At 41.5% G+C, this 10120-nt stretch overlaps 2 protein-coding genes across 3 annotated transcripts; one reads left to right on the top strand and one right to left on the bottom strand.

Annotated features, from left to right (window-relative positions):
• The first annotated feature begins 201 nt into the window (after window positions 1–201).
• LOC147894227 (GDP-fucose transporter 1-like) lies at window positions 202–3236 on the top strand. Of its 2 annotated transcripts, XM_087384992.1 has the most exons (3): window positions 202–2345; window positions 2503–2564; window positions 2726–3233. In XM_087384992.1, exon 1 carries the CDS (start codon window positions 950–952, stop codon window positions 1982–1984), a length of 1035 nt encoding a protein of 344 aa, XP_087241118.1. In that variant the 5' UTR covers window positions 202–949; the 3' UTR covers window positions 1985–2345; window positions 2503–2564; window positions 2726–3233. The 2 variants fall into 2 exon arrangements, with proteins under 2 accessions (XP_087241118.1, XP_087241117.1); XM_087384991.1 differs by having other exon boundaries at window positions 2503–3236.
• A 3725-nt stretch (window positions 3237–6961) lies between these two features.
• Window positions 6962–10018, bottom strand: LOC147894226 (uncharacterized). The gene is made up of 3 exons (XM_087385428.1): window positions 9654–10018; window positions 7641–7703; window positions 6962–7496 (listed from the first exon to the last, which is right to left on the bottom strand). The coding sequence occupies exons 1-3, from the start codon at window positions 9957–9959 to the stop codon at window positions 7380–7382; spliced, it is 486 nt and encodes a 161-aa protein (XP_087241554.1). The 5' UTR covers window positions 9960–10018; the 3' UTR covers window positions 6962–7379.
• Window positions 10019–10120: the final 102 nt, after the last annotated feature.

The following is a 10120-nucleotide window of genomic DNA, read 5'->3' as shown; positions in this document are numbered from 1 at the left end:
CCTAACGAAAGTTTTGTAGCCTTTTTCAACGAATGGCATCTTAGGCCGGGGGGGCCGGGCCGGGCCGGTGTCTCAAAAGAAAACACGCTATTCCTTGTGTCAGTAGAGAGTGAATTCTAAAAATTTTAGAAATCCATTCCACCCAAGTGAACATATTTTAGCTGCTTGTGGTGAAACTCCCAATGCCCAGTGTCTTCGCAATGCCAAAAAAGTCCCTCTTCACAAGAGACCCTTGGGTCTTTCAAAGACTTTTAATAAGAATAAATGATCTGTCCTTCCTCTTTTGTGCAGAGTCCTCCCTCCTCCTCCATCTTTTTGGCCGGCCTTTGCTTGCATGGAACTGGGTTTGAGCTACATGGCAAGGTCCATCATCTTCCCGTGCATCTGGGCTTGAGATGCGAAGAAGAAGAAGAAGCAAATAGGATCCTGTGGAGAGAGGCTACAAGTTGAGAACCCAAAACCAGAAAAAGGGAGGAGAAGATGCAAGGTTTGAGCTCCATCATCGTCCCTTGCATCTGGGTTTGAAAATAGGACACCTGTGGAGAGGCTACAAGTTGGGTTGATCAAGAGGACGAGCCCCCAAAACTAGAGAAAGAGAGGAGAAGATGCAAGGTTTGAGATCCATGGCAAGCTCCATCATCTTCCAGTGCATCTGGGCTTGAGATGCGAAGAAGAAAAAGAAAAGATCCTGTGGAGAAGGCTACTGCAAGTTGGTTGATCACAGAGGACGAGCACCCAAAATCAGAAAAACAGAGGAGAAGTGAAGTAGTATCTCCTTGCTGCTGCTGCTGCAAACAAACAGTTTTTGATCCTTCCACACAGCTCTCATCCGCCATCGCTGCACACAACAGTAGACCTTGCTCCATCACCACTTGGGTAATCTTTTCGTAGTCGCAGTTAGCCCCTTTTCTTCCTTCGATTTTACTCCAGTTCCTTCTTCTTCATCACTATGAAAGCAAAATCAGATTCAAAAGTTCTTGTAGCTCCCCTCGTCCTTGGCTATGCCCTCTGTTCTAGCTTGCTCGCCGTCATCAACAAATACGCCATTACGCAGTTCCGGTACCCTGGCCTCCTCACGGGCCTTCAATATGCTACCAGTGTTCTCGGCGTCTGGGTTCTTGGTCGGCTGGGGTTCTTGTATCACGACCCCTTTGTCTGGGACACCGCGAAGAAGTTTTTGCCCGCTGCATCAGTATTTTACCTTGCCATTTTCACAAACACAAATCTTTTGAAGCACGCTAATGTGGACACCTTCATTGTCTTCCGGTCTTCTACTCCGCTTCTGGTGGCAATCGCTGACACAACTTTTCGGAAGCAACCCTGGCCTTCTAAGTACACATTTCTTGCTTTGCTACTGATTCTAGCAGGCGCTGTAGGCTATGTCTCCTCTGACTCGGCTTTCAACCTTACAGCCTATTCGTGGGCAGTGGCTTATCTTATTACAATCACGACAGAGATGGTCTACATTAAGCACATCGTCACAAATCTTGGCTTAAATACTTGGGGATTTGTTTTTTACAACAATCTCATCTCGTTGATACTGTCTCCAGTGTTCTGCGTTCTTACAGGGGAGTTTTCTGAGGTTCTTCATGCCGCCTATAGTGCTGGAAGCTGGTGGAACTTCGATGCTATAATTTCAGTAGGTCTCTCCTGTGCTTTTGGTCTTGCTATAAGCTTCTTTGGGTTCGCAGCTCGGAAAGCTATTTCGGCAACAGCATTCACCGTAACTGGCGTGGTCAACAAGTTTCTCACAGTAGTCATCAACGTCCTAATTTGGGACAAGCATGCCAGCGCCATGGGGCTATTCTATCTCATCATCACTCTTATTGGGGGAATTATGTACCAGCAATCCACAGTAAAGCCTGCCCCATCGGCCCAGATTTCTTTGAAAGACGACATTGAACTTGCTGAAAAGGGTGCTTCAAACAGAGACTCCTCCCAAATAGATGAAGAAGCTGGCATTCTCTCAAAGACAGAAAAATGATGGGATTACTGGTGCTATGTAGGCAGGAATCAGTGGGTTTTGGGATGTGAGAGTACCCCCCCTCCTCCCCCCATCCCTTCTCTCTCTCTCTCTCTCTCTCTCTGTCTCTGTCGCTGTCTCCCTTCCTCAAATTTCTTTATTCATATCTGGTTCTTTGGGCAAGGTATGCTAATACTTTTCCCTGGTTATCGTTAGCACTCTTTTGTGTGCGACACTGAAGATGGTCACTTTGAAGATTTGTTGTCCTGAAAGGATTGTATGCTTTAGAAGTTCATCTGGAGGGCAATGAATGAAGAACAACAAGAGGAAGTCTTCAGGATAATATGAGATCTAGAAGCTTTCCTGTTTTTCCAAGAGTGTGGTGAGTTCAAAAGCAGTTTTAAGTCTGTGTCTTCCAGGAATGTTTCATGCACTCTCGTTTAAAGTGCTCTCCAAGTTTTTCAGGGTGAGCAGGTTTTAAAATGGTGCATTTAACGCTCCATGTTTTTAAACTTTCTATGTCTCACTTTTCCACTCAGATTTTTAAAGGCAGTGTCAACCTTTGCAAAATTTATGCACAGTTGGTTGTCCTCAAATTCAGGTAGTGAATTTATTCCTATTGTGATCGTGGTTCATACATAGGGTAGCCTGTATTATTCGTTTCAATCATGGTTGGAACCTGAAATCGGCCAATAGATTTGCTGTGTACTGTGTATGGCTCTCATAGGGAGGCCAGATCAGCACGTTGTTTCCTTGTTTCAGGAGGTTGGAGGCATTTGCTTTAGCATTAAAGCACTGTAGGGGAATAATGGGTGGCGGGAGGTGATAATGCATATAAGAGAAGAGCAAGCTTGTCTATGTACCAGTATATGACTTCATAGAAGCACCTTTGGGTTTTGTGAAGGGACGGCTGTAACGAACTTGCATCAATAAACACCATCTGATTGGCAGTTTTAAATAAGGATTTTAAGACTGGAGAGAAAGCTATTGAGCGAGGCTGACATTTCAGTTGATTAATTTGGAAATTTGAGTGAGTGGATGGGAGTTGTACAAGTCTGAAGGTCTAGACATAACTCCTTGAGAAGCTCACGGATCTTGCTGAAAAGACATTATTTTAAATGAAGGCTCTTAGTCTAATTGAAATAAACTTGAAACATCAAAAGTGACTGACAGGAAGGCTCTTAGATCTGAAAAAGGGAGATGCAATGTTCTTCAGTGTTAAAATCAGCTTTACATTGTCAGTTTTTGTTGGCTGAAATGCAGATACAGATGCCAAAGATCTATATACTCTGGCTAAGCTTTCTTCTAGATAACTGTTTTATAATTGTGCGAGCTCATTATTCCGCCAAACATTATTCTGCTTCTGTAGCAAACTTCAATCTGTTCTTTAGCATCTGAGTTTATACAACCATTGATCTTTGGTCAAATTAGGATGATGTATTAGTCCCATATACTTCAAAGCTTGATGTAAAGACTCAAATGTGTTTGGCAGATCCATTTTTGGAACTTAATTGTACAGCATGATGTCAGTTTGAATATGCTATTGTGCTCGTCAATTCGTCACATTAACTCTAGCATTTCTGAATTGGGTAAATATTGAGTGATTGCGTTATAGCTTTTTACAAAGTGCATTTTATTTCTCAGTTTAGCAGTTTAAGTGTTGCCCTTTATCAAAAGGGCAGTGATTTAGTGCAAAGTAATGAATAAAGTCCACCCAGCTTATCATATGTTCAGGACCCTCGAATGCAAAACTAAGATGTAAAATGAGGAGTTCAAAGACCCAAGTATTTATTTTTGATGCAGTACTTTTATATCCATTAGGAGTTCAAAGACCTAAGTCTTTATTTTTGATGCAGTGCTTTTATATCCATTATCCGTGTACTTGCCTCCTAGAATGGGCAAGGCAATGGCAGCAACAAAGTAGTAAGCATCATGTTGTATATCTTTCCATAGGAGAAGAATGCACACCTCTCAAACGCCCAAAGTTCATATTGTGAGTTTGTAGCCAATGTTCTCAGCCGAATGCAAAACTAAGATGTAAAATGAGGAGTTGGAAGACCTAAGTCTTTACTGTTGATGCAGTGCTTTTATATCCATTATCCGTTTACTTGCCTCCTAGAATGGGCAAGGCAATGGCAGCAACAAAGTAGTAAGCATCATGTTGTATATCTTGCCATAGGAGAAGAATGCACACCTCTCAAACGCCCAAAGTTCATATTGTGAGTTTATATCCAATGTTTTCAGCCATTATGCAATTTAGAACTAGATGATTTTGAGACTCGGGTCTTGCAAGTGTGTAGATATGGTAATTGTCTTGAATCTAAACATCGAGTCTATGGAGACATAAGATAGACTGCAAGCGCACATTTTGGCTGTAACACATTTTCTTGTCCCTTGTTGTATTCAATGTCAAAGTTTGAAGATTGCATTGAAGCCAATTGCCTCTTATACTTAATTGAGAAATTTGGTTACAAAGTGCATGAGTTTTATAGTTTTTCTTGGCTTTGATTGTGCTGATAATTATGTCAATTTTTTAAGGCATACATGATTGCTAGCTTCTCTTGGTCATACACATGGTAAGTGACCTCTTAGTTATCAATCTTTTTGTTATACAACATGGATTTGCCTTCTTGTTATAGTCCACGAGTTTGCCTTACATATTTTTGTTATATCCTATGTTTTTGCTTTTGCCATCTGCCTACACAATGAATGTTCTTGAAAAGTTTAAGTAAACTGACATTGGCAAGGTTCACTTTCTGTAATGTCTTTGCAATATGTGGGTAATCCCACCCGTCTTGTAATATATGAATAATGTTGTTATGGATGTTGCTTTTCAGTCCGAGTGTCTTGATTGGCATCTTTGGCACCCCATCAATGCATCTTGGGATACTTAAATAGTGCATCCCAATGTTATTCATCAATGTTACCCTTAACATCATCTGTGCATCGAATGGCAATGCATCATGATGCTCAACTCTTTTGAAAGTGGTCTCATCTCTAGAGGGCACATTATGCAAACATTAATGAGCATCATCTCTGATAATGGGGACTTCATCCCAACCAACTTTTTGAAGATTCTGTGCTTCCAACAACAAGATTACTGTCAAGGACTGGTACCCTTTGCCAAGAATTTCACATATCTTGGATCAATTACAAGGTGCCACTTTTGTCTCAAAGCTGTATCTCAAGTCAGGGTAATCGTCGAATCAAAATCAAAGAAGATACTTGGAAGATAGCCAAGTAAGGAAAGACTATTACATGGAAATGGTCAGTCTTGCTAATGTTTGTTGACACTTGCAAATAATGTCACCATTGCTCGAGAGATTGCACAAGGGCATAAAGCTCCTTGTCATAAGTAGGATAGTTCACCTTACCACTGTTTAAAGGCAAGCTTTGAGATGCTTAAAGGCTTGATGTTGATTTTTAATCCACACAAAAGGCATTTCATTCTTTGAAAGCACAAAAAATAGCTAAGAAGTTGTTGCATAATGGTGAATATGTTTACTATTGCAACTTGGAAACTCCTTAGCTTATGAATACTAGCTAGAGTTAGCCAATCAAGAATGACCTTTTCCATCAATGCTTAATAATCTAGAAGAGATGATGAAACCCAAATACTTTAAAGGAATCATAGAAAACAACACTTACATACAAACTCATGTAGAATGGGTGATTAAAACGAAACCTAAATACCTTGTCCAAACCTTGGAGATGATCCTCATGGGTCTTGAATTAGATGATGAGGATGTTTTCAAGGTATGCAATCAAAAACTGCTCCAAATAAGGTATGAAGGCATATCAATCATTCTTTTGTGTTGTATAAAGTTTAAGTGGTTCGGAGTGTTATCTTGGTGATGGAGAGTAGATTGCTAAAAGATAAAACTTAAACAAGGATTGTATACCCTAAGAAAAGGCATATTCCTTCGTGATGGAGGGAAAAGATGGTTGATCCAATTGCAAGACTATCTTACCTCGACAAGTGACGAGACCTTTGAAAAGCTGTGTTCCCAAATCACCTAATAACTTCAATCTGTGCAAATCACCTGATAACTTCAATCTGTGGCAAAGGTGTGGGTGCAAATTTCCAACTCACCCATCACCTCACCTACTTTGTAAGCTCTGAAAGCTTGAAACGTAGCATGGACACATAAACGAGCTTACAAGATACAACTTGCCTCTTCGTTCAACATGGATGACCTCAAATGCAACTAGCCAAGTCTTTTCTGAAATCATCCCCCCTTGTCCAACAGCATGTAGATGGGTGTTACTGCTTAGAATAGTTGCTTTGTTTGTCAATGACTAGCTGATGTGCCATTTTTTATATTTTGTGAGCCAAGCGATAGACTCTTATTTTCCTTTCAAAATCTCACATTCATATGCCTACAAGCTAGCTAATCTATAAAATTTTGAATCGTGGCATGGCCACGGACAAATAAACAAGCTAATAAACTTGTCAAGTAGTTGCAAAGTACATGGATGGTTTCAAATGCAATTAGTTACGTCTTTTGTGATGTTTTCCCCTTCTATCTAGCAAGAAGTGGGTATCACTTCCGTTGCTTAGAATACTTGCTTTGTTTATGAACGAAGCTAGCAGATGTGTCATATATATGCTCTGTGTCTACTGAAAGCTAACCATGCAATGCTTATTTTCCACTAGGAGTTTCACATTAATATGCCAACATGCTAGCTCGCCTATAATGTTTTCCTGCTCCTCTCCAACACTAGGTGGCTAGTTGGAATTACCTCCATCTTTCCTTATGTTCTTCATGCAACAAGCAAACTGATTCTTATTTCCATAAATTGGCTAGTTCATTATAAAGAGATTCTCTCTACTTAAATGCAACAAAACGATTGGATTTTCTTCTCATCCTTTATGCACCTAGCTAGCCAATGTGTCATGTTTAATGTTCTTTGCCTAGCCAGGCGCTCTTGATCAATCCAGTTCTGTGCAAAGAGCTTCATAGAAATTTCACAGAACACAAAAAAACAGGTCTCCAAAAAATAAGGCATGCAGTTTCATTGCTGATTTCCCAGGCCAAGTTGTTTGAGTTGACTTATTTGCACAGAGATAGATTTACACGGGTGTCTCACTATCCGGGGCTCAATTGGAAAACCACCATTACATGGTGAAGAGGGGCCAATCAATGCTTGTCTAAGCGTAAGTACAGAAGGTGGGCCAGCTCATGCCCATCAAAGCGAGTCTTGATAGACCCAGGGGATAGGAATTCTTGCTGATGAACAGATGATGTCTCAAGAATATGATCTGTCCAGTTTACGAGAAGAACACTGGTTCCACTATCCTAATGGCTTAGATTTTATGATCCACTCCAGAGTCCAGGACCACATGAAGTAAACCAAAGCATCCAAATTACCCCTTGATGTGGAAAACTAATGACCATTGGAAGAAGGCCATGCACTAAACTAATACAAAGTCGTCAGACTCATCCGAGAATACAAAAGTGCCTTTGCTCATACCCTTGGCCTCCTTCAAAATGGAATCTACATCAAGGAACGTCTCCCCTGATTCAGAAACCTGCATTCCAAAAGTATCAAGAAACATTTAGCTGTAATGTCACCATACAACAGGAGAACACAGCAAGTATGTGTGAAACAGTCTCACAAAACATGAGTACGCAAACAAATTTAAGTATACTGAGCTCAGGGAAAGTGGACCAACCGATGCTTCTGGAACTGTCTCCATCACATCTTCGATAATATCGCGTGAAATAGTACCTTCCATCTGTCATTTAGGAGAAACAATAAATCAAGAGACTTGGAGAAAAATAGAGGTAAATTGAGAACAATGACAAATGCTTTGCCTTTCTGTCTCTGTCACAGAATGAAAGTATGTAACTAGAGACTTTCTCTGTTATATAAGCAGTAATTGCTCACCAGAGCTCCCTAAGTTGCAGTGTTAAAAAACCATATTGAAATCTTGTATCCATGCTCCGAGGATGTCATTACTATATCACAATAAAAGCATTTGTGTTGACTAGCTGTTCAGGAAAATTTTGATCTAAAAGACGAGCAAGCCTGGAGGAAGAGAGCCATTGAAGGAAACGTCACATTTTGATGTGACATCTACTGCCTCGGCCCTTAATGCCCTTACTACACAAATCCAAACCTATATCACTTACATATTACACCAAAATGAGTCCCTTAAATTCTTCTAAAAAGCACCTGTAATCTCAAAGCTTGATTTTCATGTACTTGTTAACAAGTGACTAGCTCTTTTTCATTGCCCTTTTTCATCTCATACCATATGTAGCATTTGATAACACTACGATGGTGCTACTGAGAAACTGTAGACTACAAGAAACACAGAGGCAACCCTTCGATACAAAGAGGCACTCTTAGAGATATTGACAAAGTTGGATTACTGTCGTTTGCTTTGGACATTTGTGCCATATTGGAGAGTTTGGGGCTTTTGGGCATTGTAAGGAAAAGAATGAGACAGTCTGGCCTAGTATGCAACCTGATGATCAATTGCCAGATACAAGTGCCAGTCGCGTAGGACCTTTTTGTTAGTTAGTTATAGGCCATTTCAGAGCAACATCTCTGATGCCATAGAACAGATTTTCTGCCAGGGTTAGCTTCTAACAGTACCAAAACAATGCAGCTTCACTTATCATAACAGATGGATTAAAAAATTTCCCATGCTTATCTATTGCAAGGAATCCATCAATTTTTATTCCAGTTCGCCGATGTCCTGGCTTCGGTGTTTCCAAGGGATGCCAAGTCCAGAAGCCATTGTTGGCAGGCTGTGTTAGACAATTTTGAGACTAGCCAGGGATGGAGGTCTACAAGATTGCTTTTGATGTCCTCACATGCTATGTAATATCTGTTGGAGGAGCCTTGCTATGAAACCAGGGTGGACTCCATAAGGCCTTTGTACACCAACCCAAGAAATGTGCACCTGATATCATCACCAGACTGATAATGTCACAAGCAGAGTGGGATATGGAGGAAAGTATCATTTGCTCACTATTTCCCCATCCTCTCAGCTTATAACGAGCTAATGCAGCAGACAGGCTTTCAGAAGCAGAAAAGGGTGTAGTATGCATATAGCACACCATGCTACGACATGCTACTTAACTCCGACCTAGAGCCTTTGCAAGCTCGAGAGGGCGGATGTACCCACGCGAGCTATCTAGACATATCACTCGACGCGGTCTAATAAAAGACTTAAGAATCCAGCTGTCGCTTGAAGTCACCGGCCAAACAGCAAGGCCAACTCAGGCAACAATCGACGTGCCCCAACGCCAACAATGTGGAAGGCTAAACCAAAAGTTATGTAAGGACCTCCGCTGCAGCGCTAGGTGCGGACTAACACCTAAGTCGCTCACATGGCACATGTAAATCGACCACAATGATCGGTAGTCACTTCTCCAATATATTTTGGCCTATGAGCTCATTAGAATCAAAGAAGTCAGACCCTTCATTACTTCCTACTCATTGGAGCTCAAGATGCCTTCCATTTACGCTGACGTCGCCTCAACAGATTGCTCCAGATAGCATAATTTTATCAACGTTACATGCATTGCCTTCGTTTCGAGACAAAAATTCGAGCTTCAATCGTGTGCACTAGATATCTGTAGCAGCGGAAGGGCGGATTCCTCCATTGGATATTGTAACAAACAATCGCACGATAATCCCCTACCGAACCAAAAGAGAGAAGCCAAGCACTGACAGGCTTAGAGTCGTAGTTTTTCTCGAATTCCATCAAAGTGGAAGTAGCGACGAGGTGCTCGAATTCCTTTCCGAGGTTGGCGAGGCTAGGGGGCTTTTGGTGGCTACTGCAGCTACTACCACTACTGCCGGAGCTGCCGCTGCCACTGCCACCGCAACAACTGCCACCACTGGAAGGAGGAGAGGGGGAGCTATGGCAAGAGATGCGGAGGGGGAGGGAGGGGCGAGGAGAAAAGGCAGGGAGACGGAGGGAAGAGGGCAAAGAGAAGGAAGGGGAGGGGGCGATCGCCATAGCCACCATCGCCATGGAGCTCCAGCTTACTACTCAACTTCAGAGTGAGTTAGAGTGCCAAAATTGAAGTAGTGTTGTTATCCATTTTGTTATTATTATATTTTGAAGGTGGTCCTCTTATTTTTGTCTCTCTTTTTTTTCTCGCATTTTCCTTTTGTACACATATCTTTTGTTTC

Source organism: Dipteris shenzhenensis, chromosome 14, assembly GCF_047967505.1.
Source record: "Dipteris shenzhenensis isolate YYH24624 ecotype China chromosome 14, Dip_SZ_1.0, whole genome shotgun sequence".
Taxonomy (NCBI): domain Eukaryota; kingdom Viridiplantae; phylum Streptophyta; class Polypodiopsida; order Gleicheniales; family Dipteridaceae; genus Dipteris; species Dipteris shenzhenensis.
The sequence above is the reverse complement of the archived record's forward strand: the minus strand, read 5'-3'. Positions and strand labels throughout refer to the sequence as shown.